Source organism: Cavia porcellus, unplaced genomic scaffold (genome assembly GCF_034190915.1).
Source record: "Cavia porcellus strain 051 isolate PalLab524CR breed Dunkin Hartley unplaced genomic scaffold, mCavPor4.1 scaffold_12, whole genome shotgun sequence".
NCBI classification, from domain to species: Eukaryota; Metazoa; Chordata; class Mammalia; order Rodentia; family Caviidae; genus Cavia; species Cavia porcellus.
The window spans coordinates 76,024,072-76,042,545 of record NW_026947495.1 but is presented as its reverse complement, the minus strand read 5'-3'; the positions used below and the strand labels follow the sequence as shown (position 1 = coordinate 76,042,545).

General features: G+C 46.1%; 1 protein-coding gene across 1 annotated transcript in view; it reads left to right on the top strand.

Annotated features, from left to right (window-relative positions):
- Positions 1-9,934: 9,934 nt before the first annotated feature.
- Stat1 (signal transducer and activator of transcription 1) overlaps positions 9,935-18,474 on the top strand; it is a 34,334-nt gene continuing 25,794 nt past the window's right edge. The window contains exons 1-4 of the mRNA XM_003478777.5: positions 9,935-10,199; positions 12,931-13,059; positions 13,765-13,909; positions 15,422-15,520. Coding sequence (XP_003478825.4) covers positions 12,932-13,059; positions 13,765-13,909; positions 15,422-15,520 — 372 coding nt within the window. The 5' untranslated portion in view covers positions 9,935-10,199; position 12,931. The remainder of the gene's footprint in view (positions 10,200-12,930; positions 13,060-13,764; positions 13,910-15,421; positions 15,521-18,474) is intronic.

The window sequence follows — 18,474 nt, the reverse complement described above, 5'->3', positions numbered from 1 at the left end:
TCTAGATATCAAAAGGCTGATACATTTGATACAGTCACTGAATGTATCAAAAGCGCCCTGGAGACTGGGCAGCCTTTCCTACTGCACAGACATTTGAAAATATATTTGTCAATATAGAGCCTGGTAAGGTTTCCTTTATCATCACCATCACTGTCACTAACGAGGCTGGAAAATACAAGGAAGTCTGTGGTTTGCTTCTTATAATGGAGGCCGAAGTCACATTATCAGAGTTCAGTAAGTGGCAATTCATATTTGGATACAGAAAGTTAAAATCAAGTTTTTGACAACAGAGCAACAAGTTATTTCCCTAGAGCGTGAGTCTGGCATTCCAGAAACCATCTTTGTGGGAGTAATGGAAATTTGTTGGAGGATTCCTACGGCTACCTGTTAAGTCCAAAATAAGGCATTGCACATGCACTGCAAATGCAGTGGGAAGGCCATTTGGACCCTATCTCCAGCAAACCCCATCCTAGAATATTTTTTCTGCAAACTATGACTTAGTTCAGATTGCTATAAAAGTAGTTGGTCTCTAAACGACAGAAATTGATTTCTCTCAGTGCTGGACGCATGAAGTCCGAGATCAAGTTGTCACCAGGGCCAGATTCCAGTGAGAGCCTCTTCCAGGTGGCAGGCAGCTGACTTCTCATCTCCTCCTAGAACCTCAGATTAGGAGCCGGCTTGGGAGTCTCCAGGGTCTCTTCACAAGGGCTCGGCTCCCCGTGACCCAGTTACCACCTAGCACCATCCCAATGGGGACAAACAGCACAGTTCACAAGCTAGCAACAAGCTACATTTAATGAAATAAAATATACTTTACTTTCCAAATATAGATCACATTTTCACTTCTTCCTTTACCCCAGCCAATCACAGATGAGCACTTTGCTGATACCTTTTCAAAGTTTTTAAATGGAATCACTTGAACAATTTCTTCTGAGTATCAATGCCTTTATCTAGAACTGGGGGGGAAAGTGCAGGTAGCCAGAGGTTTCCCTCCAAAGGTGGTAAGAAAGGGATTAAGCCATCTGAGGGCTCTGTTCTAGCCACACCATCCGGACTTAAACTCTAATCAGTGTGCACAAGCTCCAATTTCTAATGCAGGGTAAAACTTTGTCTTTAAATTGTGACCATTTATTGATTCAACATTGCATTGTAAAATCTGGCTTATAAGGTATATTCAGAGTAAAATCCACACTTTTTTCATTGTGACAGTCTATGGACTATAACAAATCCCCAGAGGTATCCACCACTATAAGGCACAGAGCATTCCCAGTTCTCACAGGAAGGTGTCATAAGAACAGGGAAAGGGCTTCCTGCGCCTGCTCTCAGTAAATACAATGCCATGTGTCTTCTCGTGCCCAAAGGGATACACTGCGCATACATTGGACCACTTCACTCCCTACTGAAATCTTTGAATGACACGACTCTACATTAGCCATTCTTGCTTGGTGTATGGGCAGGCGACAGGTTCATAAACTTGAATGGCAAAAGTTACACTTTTATTTCTCTCACTTCTCAACCAAAAATTTTAATGTCCATAAATTAAGACCAGCAAACCATAACCCATTCCACTCTTCTATGATATCATAGCTGTTACAGTTACCTCAAAATATTGTTTATGCTGAGCACAATTTGGAAATTGCATTCATCAGACCCAATGCCAAATCTTGCTACTTAATGTCATTAATAGAAAAAAAGTACTTCTATTACAAAGGTGGTTTCAGTATGGTTTTAATATATCACAAAGTTGGTTCAGTCTATATTTCAATACAAATGGTTTCCTTTTTAATCTTGTGTGTTTTATTTAAACAAAAACATTATTCTTCAAAGGGGTTCATAAGGTTTTGTCAGGCCACCAAAGGGGGTCATAGCCCCCAAAAAACTTTGTAAAATATAGTTTTTAATTCCAGCTCTGGATCAAGGCCATAATTCTCAACAGATTCCCCAAAGTGTGTACTCTTTGATCCCAGTCTTCAGCTCTTGTCACTTCTCACCCTCCCACCCTCCAGAACACAGACACGCAGGACAGACCGCACTGCTTTTGGTTTCTCTGGTGGCTCTGGCTCTCTGCCACGTCCCTGGGCCACAGCTTCTCATTTCTCTGACCCCACCCTCAGGCTCTGCATGGCCTTCCTGCCAAATGCCCATGTGTGCACACCCAGGCACAAGCCTGTGCCAGAAAGGTGCAATCACATCCTGCCTCCTCCAGAACGCCACACGGCCCTCCTGGTGTTGCTAACAATGGGCACCACCAGTACCTGGTCAGACTCCACACAACCTGCATGCGCAGGTCACAGATAGGCTTGTTCAGGTTTCTACCCCCAGAACCCAGCACGGTCTAGCCCATAATAAATATGTGCTAACAATTTAGTGTTGGAACACCAGTAGTTCATTGGACAATGCTTCATTCTGTCCTTTCGTTTAGTCCTTGGTCTATCTGCAAGACCAAGCTACAATTCTCTGGATGATGTCTCCAAATCTCAAATCTCTACTACACTCCAACTAACCACAACATTCTCTCCCTTGATGAATACAGCTCTGCAGAAATGGTATAGAACAGCACCATTTCAAGGCTAACGCTAACTTCCCTCTGATTTACATATCATCTCATAGATGCCTGATAATCTTGACATCCACATCCTCCCCCACAGAGGATGGGGGACCACAGCAACCACATGTTGCTGAAATTTACCTTAACTCTCCCTTCATTAAACCTGTGGCCTCTCCTGCTCCGGTCACGAACAAAGCCTGACACAACATGCTCTTACGTTAGGCTTCAGAGTGCTCCTGAGATGTCTCCTGGAGTATTACCGATGGAAAGAAATCTAAAATCCAGATGCCATCAGAAAGGGTAGAGAGAGGGCAAGGGCAGAGGGTGTACACAAGTTCACTCTCGTTAAAACTCTTCAAGGAAGATTTTCAGAACACCCACGAGTCTCCTCTTCCTCACTCATGGGTCCCAGAGCCACTGCCGAAGACTGAATGGAGAAATCTATGACTCACACACCAGTGGTTGGTCAGTGGTGTTCGTTCATTCCAAAAATATGCTTGAGGACTACTCTGAACCAGTCACGCCTTTCTCATCTGAACACAGACCCCAGGAAGTGATTTTCTTGACAATTTTCTAAGTTCTCAAAAGGCCATTCTGAATACATAGGAGAGAAGGTAATCATCACACACACTGATGCCTTGCAGTGTTATATTTAATCTACTGCTCACAGAACCCCGGATCAGAAAGCCCACAGAACAGCACAAAATCTTGCCTGTTTCACTTTATGTCCTGGTGAGAACAGACAAAAACAGTAAAATAATTCAGAGGGAGAGGCTGAGGGCTATTAGGATTATAAATGTGATGCAGTAGGGCTGGGGATTGAACTCAGCAGCTCAAAGGCTTGCCTGGTAAGCGCAAGGTCGTGAGTTTGATCTCTGGTACCAAAAAACAAAACAAAACAAAAATCTTCTCGATAAACATGATGCAGAGACACCAGAAGAGCCATCAGTGACAGTCTCTCCGAGGTGAGTGAATTGAGACCTAAAACACAGGAAAGAGCCCGTCCAGAAGCACTATCAGGAAAACAGTACCCCCAAAGCCCCAGAAGTCCTATGTACAGGTCTCATCAGGTAAAAACATGGCACGTTTGAGGAACCGAAGGAGAGCAGGAGTGGGCAGAGTGGGGTAAAACGAGAGGGAGAGGCAGGCTGTGCAGTGCCCCGCAGGCCCAGCTAAGGGCTCTGGAGTTCACAGCAAATGTCACAGAAGCCACACAGGACTGTGAGTAGGGGCACGGGGCTGTAAAGGGCGTGTCCTCCTTACCCCTCAGTAGTTGCTTAAGGAACAACAAACAGGGTTTCCACAGAAGCCAGACCCCAGCTCGCCTCGAGGGTTGCCTACCCTAGGCGCGCCAGCTCACCCTAGCCGCTGCCTTCTTAAACGTTTTCCTAAGTTCTTGCTACAGGCTTCACATTTTCAATTTGCTCCTGGCCTTGCAAACTGCATTAACTGATCTTACATGCTGCTTCGCGGAACACAGGAAAAGAAACGTGAAACGCTTTGTGGGCTAAGGCAAGTGCATTAGCAGGCCGTGCAGACCCTTGGGGCGCTGTCGGGCAGGACAGCAGGAAGGCCCCCTGCCCACTGCAGGCAGGATCCCGCCCGAAATCTGCTTCAGGCCTCGCAGGGAATCACAAACTCAGCAGGCTAGGCCCCAGCGGCTTTTGCTCGGCCACACTGAAATCACGTGTGACCCAGCTGCCCTCTAGGCTCCGCTCCCACTCCTGGCGGACTAGCACACGCAGCCCACGCTGCCGCGGACCCAGCGACAACATGCGACCATAGGAGTCAGCAAGGCGCTGGCAGTGTAGACGGCGCGGCAGGGAGGCTAGGTGGGGCGGCGGCCTGCAACGTGCGGCACCCCAGGAATCACGAAAGGGTCCGCATCCGTTTTGCACAGTGGCCCAACACCAGCCGGCAGTCCGCTTGGAGGCTACTCCCTTCGGCCGTGCCAGGGTCATGCTCCGCCCAGACCACGCCCCTCCAGACACACCACGCCCCTTCATGGCCTCCCGGTCACGCCCCTCCAGACAGGTCATGCCCACGCCGCCGGCTGGCTCCCTTTAGCCCAGAGGTCACGGGGAAATCCCAGGGCTGCGCCTGCGCACTGCGCTCCGCCTTGGCTTTCGCTTTTCGGTTTCCTATTAAACGGCCGCTTCTCGCTCCTGGTCTGTTTCTCCGAAACCACGTGGGGCGGCTCTTCCGAAGCCGAGCGCCCCTCCCGCCGCAGCGCCCACACGGCGTATCGCACCGCCCCCTCGCGGAGGCTGGAGGCTCTGCAGGGGCACCCCAATCCGCGGGGCGGGGCGGCGCAGAGTCCTTGGAGGCGTTTAAAAGATTATGCAAAAGTGATCAGTTACCCAGAAACATGCCCATTTTAGAATATTCTTTCCTTTACATGTGTTTACATTTCAGTAGGATGACACTGTTTTCTAACCTTCATTTATCTTTTTCAGTATTTTCCAGTGTAATTAAAGGTCTTTCAAAGCACAGCTCTGATAGTCTATACGTGGTGCTTTGTCAGTCGCAAGCCTAGGTTGTCTCTAAGTTTCCACGATTATAAATGAAGCTGCCACGCACACCTTTGGATACAACTGTCACTCACACCTGGTCATTTCCTTGCCAATTTTCTGGAGGTCCCAGACTTCTAAAAAATGATTTCTGTTCTCTGCATTACAATGTTCAATAGGGTTCTTAGCTGAAACACCGGTTGTTTACATGTGTTGTGTTCCTAAGATACTCAGGGCTTTCTTCCCTACTGAAATAAAATGTCAGGCACCCACAGCAACTTTGTCCGACCCTGCTTTGCACCCCCACATTTAGTAAGCTGCTGCATAGATAACTTCCTGTGAATTTGCACCTGTTAGCTGAGAAGAGAATATATTAACCAAGACAAAGAAGGGACTGTACAAAGTCCAAATCCAGAATCCAAACCACAGGAATTAGAATTTGGATGTGAAGTCTTCTATTTCAATCCCATCTTACTACAGATGGACAAAGCCAGGTTTCCCTGACAGATGTCCTCCAGCTTGCACGGTAGCCAGGCTCACAACCAGAAAACCAGAGGGAAAGGAGATGCTGACTGGCATTTTTAGCAATTCCTGTATTAGATATTTGAGTTGCTGCAACATCACTGGCATCACAAAAGCACAGCTAAAAGACAGTGTGGAGGCTGGAAAGAAGGAAATCTCCGAACACTGATTTTGGGTTTGTTCATCAGATTTGTCAAGGCTGCAAAGAGCCCAACAAGCAAGAACTGGTGAGGATGGGATAAAGACACGCAGGTTGAGGTGCCCCAGGAGAAGCACTGGGGATGGCAGGTCAGCAGGGACCCTACCTGGAGAATTTCAGGAGTCAGTGTGGCCAGCTTTGTTCTCAGCAATCTAATACACAGCCCATGCTACTGCAAGACAGTCCAATCTGTTCCCACACTGAGCGGGGTGAGACAACCATTTATAATGGCTTTGAATCTAGGGGAGGTGCTGGTCAGTGACTGGGGCTTGGCCTGTCCAGTCCTGCCTGGCTGTCCCGTGTCGAAAGCGTAAGCTTGGGCAGTGACTCTGAGCCCGCCATGACTTGTGGCCCCTCACCCGGCAGAGGGCCAGCTGGGCTTGTCATCTGGGCAAGACTCTGAGAGCCCTAAGCTCCAAATGACCCAGTGTCACATCTCCTGTCCACTGCTGGTCAAATCCAGCTATGAGCCAGTCCAGTTCCAGGGGTCAAGGAGACTCCTGCTGGAAGGAACTTTGCAAAGAGAATCATATAAGGGACAGGGAATGATGTGGCTCATTGGAACAATCTAGTAGTAGCTCCTTCCTGATTTGGTATGATGAGGAGTGTGTCAGTGATAGGATCTTCAGCCGGGGGCTTATAAGCTTGTGGTCTTTATATTTCTAGTTGCTGTAAATATTTCTGTTATAAATTGCTTTAAATGCTTTATGCAACACCAGACATGGTGGCACATGCCTGTAATCCCTGTATTCCGGGAATCTGACCAAGCAAGATCACAAGTTGGAACCCAGTAGGAGCATTTTAGCAGCTTGCTAACACCCTGTTTCACAATAAAAGATACAGAGAGGCTGGGGTGGTAGCTCTGTAGGACAACCCTGGGTTCAGTTTCTAGTAGTGAAAAGAATGCTTTGTGCAACACGGCAGTTGTAATCCATAAACACACTGGGTGACCAGGGAGTACAAGAAGGGCTGAATAAAGGAGTAATACTGCCCAGTTTCTGTTGCAAAGTAAACCTCCTCCAAGTGGGAGGGCTGCAATGCTTGCTAGGAGCCTCTGCACACACATCATGTGCCTGCCTCACTCGTGGTAAGACGTGGTTTCCAGGCTCCTGATCACCCTTGCCTCTGTCCACACTGCAGCCTGGAGATGAAAGCTTATGCATTTCATGTTACTTCTGATTGGCTGCTAGTGACAAAGAGGAGTCTATCATTTGTTGCTCTTCTCTTTTTAAATCCAATGCAAGTCTTTGCAGTTATTGCTTTAAATTATGGCCAGATGGTTCCAGCTTTCTAGCCTGCTAAGATGATTTCAGGTTTTCCTTTTGTCATTAGAGAAACAGTTATGTATGCAGAGGTGGGGCCTCTTGATGACACATGATGGCAAACACACACTTCTCACTCAGGGGCCTGTGGGGCAGCTGCAGCCATCTGTGTCCCACGGCCAAGGAGCAGCTACCAAGGGGCAGACTCTCTCCCTGCGCAGGCAGGGAGCACACAATGACAAGTCAGTCCCTAAAGATCCCACGCAGTGCCAGATCAGATGTGGGGCCTTCCTCTGGCCAGAGCAAGGCTTCGGAGCACAGACAGGGGTGCTCTGACCTCAGTGAACCCATGATCGTGTAGGAAGGGAAAGGCAAGTTTCAGAACTAACACAATTTACCAGCCAGGGGATGAGCTGCTGTTTTTCTGATCCTGTGTCTTATGCAACTATGACACTGTTCATACAAAGATGTAGCTTCTCAAGCCTAGGCCTATCATCAGCTTGGATTTTGCAGCTGATGGGTCACTAGCGTTTTATATTATTTTATTTTAATCAACACACTCAGTAATCACAGTTTGCCCAATAATTTAGAGTCATACAGGAGTAAGACTTGAATGCTTCAGCAGTCACAGTAACAAGGAAGCATTAACATTAAAGGCATTAAGGAGAGAGCAGGACACGGAGAAGTCTGGTGGGGTCATTGGACAATGAAGGTCAAGCCTGGAGAGAAAGGTAGGGACCTTTGTGGAGGACCCGGACCTGAAGTCAGCTCACTGCTGGCTCTACTCAGGAGCTTGTGATGAGAAAATAAGAGTAAAAAGCTCTAACATACACGCAAAGGTCACATCCCTGGGAGTTTCTGTAGACCCTTCGCCCATCAAAGTCGCTGTTATTCAAATCCCATCCACCTGAAGGGAGCGGTTGGTTGCAGGGGCCTTGGTGTTACCTGCCTGTGGCGGTGACACTTAAGCTGAGGTTTGATGCTAAGATGTGAAAGACGATTGGCGAAGAAGACTGGGAAGAGGGTGCTCATGGGGCTTTCCAAAGAGGGAACTGCTGGTAAGGAGGCACTGCATGTGGGAAAGAGCTTGGCACATCCCAGGAAGTGCTAAGTCAGCAAAGGACAGTGACACAGATGGGGAGAGACAGAGTGACAGGGGAACCAGGGCTCCATAGGCCACGTGAAGAAGTTCGAATTTTAGAAGAGCAAGAAAAATCACTGTAACATTTTCAGGCTGGCCTGTGACAACTGCTTTGCAATTTTGAAAAAACTTTTTAATTTGTAATTAAAAAATATCACTTGGGGCCAAAGATGCAGTTCAGCGTACTGCTTGCCTAGCATGGGCGAGGGCTTGGGATCTGGCCTCGGCACGCAAGAAAATAGTCACTCCAACTGATGTGCGGGGAGTGAAGTGAGCGGGGCCTGAGGGTTGAGGTAAGGCAGGCATTTGGGAGCCCAGGTGGGGGCAGAGGGTGGCAGAGGGCAGACAAGGGAATGATCGAGCCTTGGAAACTAATTAGGAGAAAGAATCCCTGAGGCGTGAGTCTCAGGTATAAGGGATGGGGAAAAGGACAGGTTGAGGGTGACTTCCAGGATTTGGGCACGTACCATTAACAGAACTGAGTGGGCCTAAGGAGAAACAGGGCAGCTTTGGTATTTTTTATCACTAGGCCTTCCAGTACATTTATGGTGGAGAGTTGAAACACACACAACATCTTGATTCTCTTTACTTTCGCTCTTCCTCCTCTCTTTCTCTCACCTCTAGAGTCCCCTTAGCATTCACAAAAGATCTATTTCCCTCTTTCCTATAGGCTATTTTTATCTTGCTCTTTGAATTATTTATACATTGGATTTCTTGTATAAGAGAAACCATGTGATATTCAAGCTCATATGTCTGATTTATTCTATTTCACATTATTTTCTTACAAATCATTCAAGTTTATCCTTCTTTACGAGAGTAGCACTTCACTGTGTATAAATACATTATCTTTATCCATTAGTCGGTTGGACCTACAGGCTGCTTCCAAGATTAAGTACAGGATGTGCAGCTGTAAACGTGGGTATGTATGTATGACTGTCGTAGTATCCTTTAACTCTTTTGGGAAGATATCTAGGGACTAGCTGGGGAGAATGAGATTTCTATCTCTAGTTTTCTGAGGAGTCTCTGTACTGATTTCCATAGTGGTTGTACTGGTTTACATCCTCATCCAAAATGAAGGTTTCCTCCTCCTCCACCTGCAGCCTCACCAGCGTTTGTTATTTGATCTCTAGATGACCCATTCTCTCCAAGGCAAGATGGAGTCTGAGTGGTTTTTAAGCATTTTTCCAGGGCTTGGTGCCTGCCGACCATTACTAGCTGTCAGATGTCACATTAGCCTGGTAAGATCCCGTGCAGCGTGGAACGGGCCGGGCCAGGGTTCACATCTAGGAGTCTTCTGTCTAGAAGGATCCAGAAGCTGCAGAAGAGAAGTGTGGGAACAGCCAGCCCCAGAAAGCAGCCCAGACAAGCCAGGAGGGGGTGGGTTGTCATGGTGACTCAGGCTGCCCAAGGCCTCAGGGCGATCAGATAAAGCGACTACCACCATGTGACCTCGGTCTGGGTTTAGCAACAGGAAAGCCAGCCCAGAAATCGGTGCTGAACCACAGGGCAGGGCTGCCAGCTCGGCACTCAACAAACGTCGGTTTTGCATCCGACGCATGCGCAGAAATCCTTTCTCGCTTTCTTCAGCACGCGGATGCCAGAGCCCCGCCCCCAATTGGGTTTGCGGAGGGAGGCGCGCTATAGGCACGGAACAGCCGCATCTGATTGGCCGGCCATGGAGCCCGGCGATTGGCCGAGGAGGCGAAAGCACAGGGGGCGTGGCGGCGGCGTGGTCTTTTCTGGGGCTGCTGCTTTCGTTTTCCTGCGTCCGGTCTGTGACCTGCGCTGCCTGTTTCAGACGCCTGGCTTCCGCCGTTGACCGAGACCCGGCCTCTCGATCGCCGGTGAGATCGAGCTTCCCCGCGGCCTGCCCCGCCCCACGGATCCATCCTCCCGGTGTCTGTGCCCTTCCTCGCGGCGCTGCCCGCTTCCTTTTGCGGAAAGTTTGCTCGCTGTCCCGGCCGGGCCGGGCGAGTCCGACTGCACGAACCCGGCCCCTAGAGGCGCACCCCGGCAGGTCAGTGAGCGTCCTGCAGACCAATGCGTTTACAATCTTTTGTTGCTGTGATTTTTAATTTTAATTTTCTGTTTTGGTGCATATTTGCAGTACGTAGTGATTGCATCTCTGTCTTGCGGAGAGTTGGTACATGGATAAAACACACCTTAATACTTTTCTCATCCTCTCCCTTCCCCTCCCAGTCTCCTCCATCTCTTGGGCCTGTTCCATTCACCAAGGATCAATCTCACAGTTTCCTGTTACCTATTTTCTGTTTTGCTCTTTAGTTCATTTACACTCTTGGTTTCTCATATAAGAGAAGCCATGCGATGTATAAGCGTGTGTGTTTCTGATTTATTTGACTTAATTTTATGGAGGTGCATCCATTTTTATGTTTCTGTTTGAGGTGAAGAGTTTGCTCTTCTCTAGGAATGTAAAAGCAAGATTTAGTTTCTATAGGACTAGTAGTATAATTGCTCTTTTAAAAATACATTCTGGAGCTGTACCAAAGAGTGCAGTTGTTTGTACTTTGGATATTGTTTCTGTAGATTAAAGGAGTTGATTTTGATGCGATAGAAATAAAACATGAGGGGGCTGGGGATTTAGCTTAGCGGGATAAGTACCTGCCTTGCAAGCAGGTGGTGGTGAGTTCGATCCCCGGTACTGATAGAAAAAAAATTTTTTAAAAAGAAATAAAACATGAGTCGCCGCCACAATCCACTTGTACCACTCTTGAGGCTCCTGCACGGTGGCTTACGATGCTGTTTGAAATATGCAAGATTTCAGTTGAACACACTGTTACTGAGCACATACTCTATGCAGGGAGCCTCTATGCAAGGCTCAAAATGTATTGAAAAGTGATCCCTTTGGGCTCTGGAGTGAGACCATCATAGCTTTTACAAGCAAGATTGTTGCAGGTACAGGTTGCAGTGAGGGACGTCAGTTTTGACCCTTATACTTCACTTTGATTGCTGGTAAAATTGAGAGAGGCGGAAGTTTGTGCAAAGGCTGTTTTTGCAAGAGTTAGTGACAGTTGGCAAAAGCACACATGTTGGATCCTGTCAAAAAACACGAGAAGAGTAGTCTGGCTGCTGAATGAAGATGGGGTGGGGTGGAAGTCAGCCTCAGAATGGACAGATCATGGCATTTTGCACAGGTGTGTGGTTCAAAGAGGCCAGATGAGGAGGCTAGAGGTTGAAGGCAGAAGAAAGAGGAGTCAATGCTGATTTGGAGGTGATGGAAGGTGTTTGAGCCCCCAGCTGGGTTGCTACCAGGGTTAATGAGAAGGGGGGATTGATCCTGGTTGTGTGAACTGGAATGCATTGATTCAGCGAGCAAGGTAGCATGTGCCAGGTACCTTGTTTGCATTAGCTTGTGCAGTCTTGCCCAACGTGTTGGGAGGGGAGCGAGTTACTGAATTTCCGTGTCTCGTAGGTAGGGATGTAGCCTTCTACTGCCAGTCGTGCCTAGAAGAGAGGAGGGAGACAACCATTGATCTGGAGCTTTCTCTCAGATAAAATAAATTTGAAGTGAAAAATGAGGTTGCTGTAGCAGAGGTGCCAGGGCAGCCAGTGCAGGTGCATCCGTCTTTACTGGTGTCCCGGTAGTAACCAGCTTTAGAGTCTACACAACTCCAGGCTTTGGACGGATGTTAGTGGAGTAGGTGTGACTTCCCACCTATGTGTGCAAACAGCCTTGCATCCCCTCCCTTACACACCCCACCTGAAGATCCTCCTCATGTCTGAGGCTCAATCCACAGCGCCACTAGGACTGCTGCCAGCCAGACACCGTGGCCCGCGCTGATACAGAGCCTGAGTCAGGCAATGGGCATGAGCTTCGGTTTTCAAACAGATTTTTGGACTTTCTTCCATCAGGGATTTGTAATGTTCAATCTTGAAGACCACCATATAAAACTGACCTAATAGCTATCCAAAGAGATATGTTGCATTACTTTATCCTTGCAGGTTTCCACTTGCATTGTTTTCACCTTTAAAAATAATTACGGAAATTTAAGAGTTCTTTGTGCCAGATTTATTGCTTGTAATAGGCATAAAAAAATATACCTCTTGGGCTGGGAATTTAGCTCAGTGGCTTAAGCGCCTACTTGGCAAGCATGAGGTCGTGAGTTCAAAAATAATTAACTTTACCGCGTGAATCATAAAATAAAAATACCAGTAAAAGTATTTGGGATTAAATTCCAAATGTACTGTAATTTGTAAAACATCAGTTTTCAGGAGTTCTTGTGACTTGTCTTAAATTTAGTAATGCTTTCTGTTTACTTATTTGACAAAAGAACAATGCTATTTCAAAATCATCTTTATTAAACAGTTACTTTGTGCTTGATATTAATCTGGGGCTACAGCAATGAACAGAAATCTCCCAAATAACGTCTCTTTATCAGGCTAAAACAGACAATAATCAGAATTTTAAAATATAAGTGTGTAAATACTGTGACTGAAAACAGTTCAGGGAAAAGGGATCCTGTTTTCCAAGGTGAAACATGATTGTAGCTATAGAAGGTGGACGGATGGGGGGCTGCCTGATATGTGGACATTTAGGTAAAGATCTGAAAATGTGTTTCCTGGAGAAGAAAAAACCATTGACCAAAAATTCAATTCAGGTAGAGGCTCCATTTAAATAATGTATTTCAGAGGGCAGTTCTAGCCCTGGTTAAGTGAGAGAGGAAAGTAGTCGCCTCGGGACGCGCGTTGGAGATGGGGCTTCGTTCAGGAGTGTGTTCTTCTTCCCTTAGGATGTCTCAGTGGTATGAGCTGCAGCAGTTGGACTCCAAATTCCTGGAGCAGGTTCACCAGCTCTATGATGACAGCTTCCCCATGGAAATCCGGCAGTACCTGGCCCAGTGGCTCGAAAAGCAAGACTGGTAAGCAAAACTCACTGGACAGGGGAGAAAAGTTTATCTGTGCTTTAAAAATACTTATTAGCAAAGATGAGTCTCTCCATAGCCAGTGGGAACGCCTGTGGCAGAAAATTTGTTGATTCAGGAAAGGGCACTGTCTCTGCGAAGCTAAATTCATTAGCCACGGGGTACTTTATGTAGTAGTTTTATTAAACTGAAGTGTGCTGTGTGTTCACAATGCTTTGGACAAGCTGGATAATACTGACACCAGTTATTTTCCACCGTGACATCCAGATTATGGAAAGAACTAGTTTAAAAGAAATAGTTAAAGGCAAATTGTGATAAAAACATCGATTAAAAATATAAATAAGGTAAGAAAATTAAGGGATTGTCTCTTAAAATTGGTATGTGTTCTGCTTTAAAATGTATTCTTTGCTGACAGAAAAATCCTCCTAAACATTGTGAAACCATTTGACATACATGATGGGCCCTGTTAATTTTTTTTCTCATCACTATGAATAACTTCCCACACAATCTTTTAGGTGTTGTACAGTTTTTTGTGCCAGTTTTATGTACTAAAAATACTGCATAAATTTGCTAAAGGCATTAACATTTTTAAAAAATCAAACCTGAGAAAGGCTTGAAAAGCACTTTGTAGTGAGCCCAATAAGGAAAGCTGTGATGTTTCAGTAGCGTTCAAGACGAGACGGTGCCTTTGGTGTCTCCTAGGGAACATGCAGCCGCCGATGTGTCCTTCGCCACCATCCGTTTCCACGACCTCCTGTCACAGCTGGATGATCAATACAGTCGTTTTTCTTTGGAGAATAACTTTTTGTTGCAGCACAACATAAGGAAAAGCAAGCGCAATCTTCAGGTACGGCCCGGGGTGTGTGACTGCCTCGTGGGGTTCCCTTCTGGCCCAGCACATCCATCAGCATTTTCTCAGCCTGTGCTCATGGCTGTTTCCCGACATTAGGGAGGTTTCAGAGCTGTCCCTAAACCCTCACCTCCTACAGCGCGAGTTACGTCAAATCCCATTCGTTGTAGAAGCACACGGGAATTGTCAGGGTTAGTTGGGTCACAGTCAGGTGTCAGTAACAGCGGGAGAAATGTAAAACCTTGTTTCACCAAGTATTGTTGATATTTGAATCAGAGAAGGGCCTCGGTTTTAGGAGGGTGAGCTGTAGTAACTCATTCAGGGGACTTTGGTGATCAGAGGACCTTAGTGAGTCCTCTGGGCACTGGTGAGGAGTAAGTCAGGGAAGCGTGACTCCTCTGAGCCCCTTAGTGCGTTGGTGACTTGGAGCAGACTCCACCTTGCCTTGGGTCTGATGGAGTCGCCTCCCCTGGAAGAGTGGAAGTGAGACCACTCGTGATAGTGCACACTGTCATCCCAGCGCTCGGGAGGCTGAGGCAGGAGGGTTGCTGTGTGTTCTAGACTGGCCTAGGCTGCACATTGACTTTTAGACCAACTTGGAAAAAAAGACCCTGCCTCGAAAAGATATAATAGAGTGGTAGAAGAAAAGACCAAAGGGTGACCCAGACCCGAGAGCAAGCTGCGGTGTTTTAGGGGTTCATCATCTTCCCAGCCTGCCATGAGCCTAGTGTCCATATTTATTTTTTATTGATGGGACTTCTGCTTTATGGGAGGCAAAAACTATCGTTTTCTTGTTTTCATGGAGCACAACAAAAATCTTTCACTTTAGATAATCGGAAGCTTGCTTTTTTCTTTATGAATGTATCTGCAGTGAGTGGGGAAATCAGATGAACTTTACTTCCTTAGACTTGACCTGAATGTACCCATGATAAAGAGCCACGCTTGCCTTTGTTTGGCAAACAGGCTTTGACAGTGGGAACAGAAAGACTGAGGGGTAGCTTCTGTGTAATTCAAGGCAGAAGTCAAAATATGCTTTGAGGCATATCACAGATAATTCTTGTATAACTTTCGTTGCCTCAGGATCCTAACAGAGGAATGTCAATACAGAAAAAATATCAAAATGGAAATAGTTTAGAAAGGGCTGGGGGTGTGGCTCAGTGGTAGAGCACACTTCTGTTTAAATCCCCAATTTGGAAAAATATATTTATATGGACAAATATAAAAACTTTGTTTTTAAATCAAGAAGTACTGTAGACCTGCACTTCACTGGTAAGTTAAAACCGTTTTTGTCCCAGTTTGAGGAAGGTGTGTTTTGATTTAACTGAAGCAGCTTATGTGGAATTCGATAGATGAGAAACAAGGTTTCTCAGGACATATAAACAAGTTCATATTTATTTATAATAGGCAGCAGCTTAAACATTCTGAACTTCAGTTTGTTTTTATTCTGACTACCCAATTATCTAACCTAACCAGTCAATTTTGTTCTGACCACTAAATTCTTCTACCTAGGATAGTTTCCAAGAAGACCCAGTACAGATGTCTATGATCATCTTTAACTGTCTAAAGGAGGAGCGGAAGATTCTGGAAAATGCCAGAAGATTCAATCAGGTACCTTTTTTTTATAACCAAACCCTAAAGGTTAAAGCAACAATTCATCCATTCGTTCATCCCTGCATAGCACCGAGTCCTGGGCCATGGCAGTGGTGAGTGTCCATGTGATGTTACAGGCATCAGAAGCAGGGAGAGCCTAATGACCAGGTTTTCAGAATGAGCCCTGTCTAATGGCATTAAGTTCTGATGAGAACTGCAGTGCGGGCAGGCAGGAACTGGATCAGGGTTGGGAACTTCTCTGAGCTGCTGACCCAGGAATGGAATCAGGAGGCCAGCGAGAGCGTTTGTGCAGCCATCCAGGGAATCTCTTCTGGGTCAGTAGCAGGGGAAGAAGTAGTTTTGGGGAGATGTTGACAGGAAAACCACGGGCTTTGGAGTGGGCAAGTGAGATGAACAGACACTTCTCCAAAGTACAAGTGACCAGAAAAATATATGAAAGAGTACTGAGCACGCTGGCCATTAGAGAAATGCAAAGAAAGCAACCCCAAGATTCCATCTAACCCTGGAAAGAATGACTGCCATCAAGAAATCACATAACAAGTGCTGGAGAGGCTGCAGGGGAAAGGGAGTCCTTCTACACTGTGATTGGAATGTGAACAAGTATGACTGCCATGGAGACCAGCAGGGAGATTCCTCAGACAACTCAGAGATTCCGTGTGACTAAGCTTTATCACCTCTAGGTGTCTTCCCAAAAGAATTGGAGGCATCATGTTACAGCCGTCCATGCATGCCCACGTTGTAGCAGCACAGCTCATAACAGCTCAGTCTTGGAAGCAGCCTGTATGTCCATTAACAGCTGAGTGGATTGGTATATGGGATTTACACACAGGACTGTTACTCTGCCGTAAAGAGTAGACTTGAGTCATTTGTAGGAAAGTACATGCACCTTGAGACCATAACATTAAGTGAAATAAATTGGACACACAGGGTTAAATATTGTATGGTTTCTTTTAAATGAGAATACAAAAAGTATAAATAAGTAGTGAAATAACAGATCGATAATGGGACACGGGAAATTGATCTTTTGCAAAAGGGAAGGGGATGGAGGGTCGGAGGGAAGAGGAAGGGACGGGAAAGGGAAGGACAAAAGGGATGGCAATGTGTTATGTGTGTACCAACTCCACACAAGCAGTGTAAACGTTACTGCAAACACACTCTAATAGAAAAGGAAAACAAGAGAGCCAGGGGCTTTGTTTTCGTCAAGGTTGAGGCACCTATTAAATATTCAAGGTTTCCAAACAGTGAAGGAGTCGAAACTGTGCTCTTACCAAAGACCCTGAGGGTTTTTGTCCTGGTCTTCCCGCCCTGCTGCACACCTTCCTGACAGGGAGCAGCAGTTTTTTGAAGTCATTGTGGCATTTGCTGCTGCCTTCTTGAGCAATTAAGTGGCGAGAACAACCCAGGGGCGGGTGATTATGAAACCGTGTGGCACGAGTTGTTGTGACTGAGACCACTGTGACCTGGCTGGGTGCCTGGTGGCTCGGAAGTGGACCCAGCAGTGATCCACCTACACGGACAGAAGGTCTTGTAGGTCTGCCCTTTCTGTGTGGCCAGAGAAGCCCCTTTGATCCCTTGGTGCTGTCTGATGCCTGGGACTGAGGATTTGCACCAACCATGGTCACCCAGTCCTAATCCTGATATCTGTAGTTCAGAAGCTTTGAACTTCTGCTACTCCACAGCGTATCAAAGGAAAGCCTTCAGTGCATAGACAATACCTAAGTTTGATAAAGGTAGAACAGAAAAGCAAGTTATAAGCCAGGTTACTTAGGACTATCAGTGTAAAAAACCTACTAGAATATCAGGGATCAGATATTATGAAGAGGTAGGATTTATTATTACAGTTTACAGGGTAGACCCTAACGGGGAAGTGCGTGAGTGTCATCAGTGTCTTAGTAGATACAAGGAGAAAAAGCTTTGACTTCTCTTCATGGGTACTAAAAGGATCCTCACTCATTTCCTGATTAAAACCAGAAAAGACATCCTATAAGATAGGAATTAACGAGCATCTCTTTAGTGTGCTAAAATAACATGTCTCACTTCTAGAGAGGGCATTTCACTCAGCTGGGAAACTGGCGAATCAGAAAAACATGGCCAGGATGCCCACCGCTTCCACTGCTACTTAGTATATTGGTAGTTATTGGTCAGTGCATTTAGACCAGAGAAAACCATCAGAAGCATAAGAATTTAAAATTTTAGGCTGGGGATTTAGCTCAGTGGCATAAGCACCTGCCTGGCAAGTGCAAGGTCATGAGTTTGATCCCTGGTACCAAAAAAAAAGAAGAGAATTTAAAATTTTTAAAGGATGAGCTCTCCCTGAGTTAATTCATGACTATAATGTGATCCCAATAAAAATAGCAACAAGTCATTTTCTGTGTGTGAATAAATTGATACTAAAATTCATGTGGAAAATAAATATGCAAGAATAGCAAGGCATGTCCTGAAGCCGTAGAAAAATGAAAGGAGACGGATGCTACTTGCTACACTGTGTATTTTCTATAGTAAGCGTGATTCAACAGCTCAGGTTTATGACTAGACAGCGAGAGGGAGAAAAAAGTATTCCGCAGGTAGACCCAGATGCATGTGGAAATCTGTGAGAAGGGGTTGCCACCCAGAGCACTGGCACTGACAGTAATTAAGACAGGTGGATGGCAAGCAGAGGAAGTTAAAACTGGACTTGTACACAAGAGTAAGCTGCAGATATTTCAGAGATGCAGAAGTGAAACGGAAGCCCTGGGGTGGCACCGCACAGCAGGCTAACTATAGACAACAATTACGTACCGGGTCTCCACAGCTGGGTGAAAAGGTAGTCCAAGTGTTCGCCCTGTGGAAATGACGGATGATTCAAGGGGTAGACATGCTGGCCCTGAACCGTATATGGTGTATACAAAAATTAAACCGCTATGTAGAACTTCTTTATTTATATACAGTTTTTATGTATCTGTTTTAAAAAT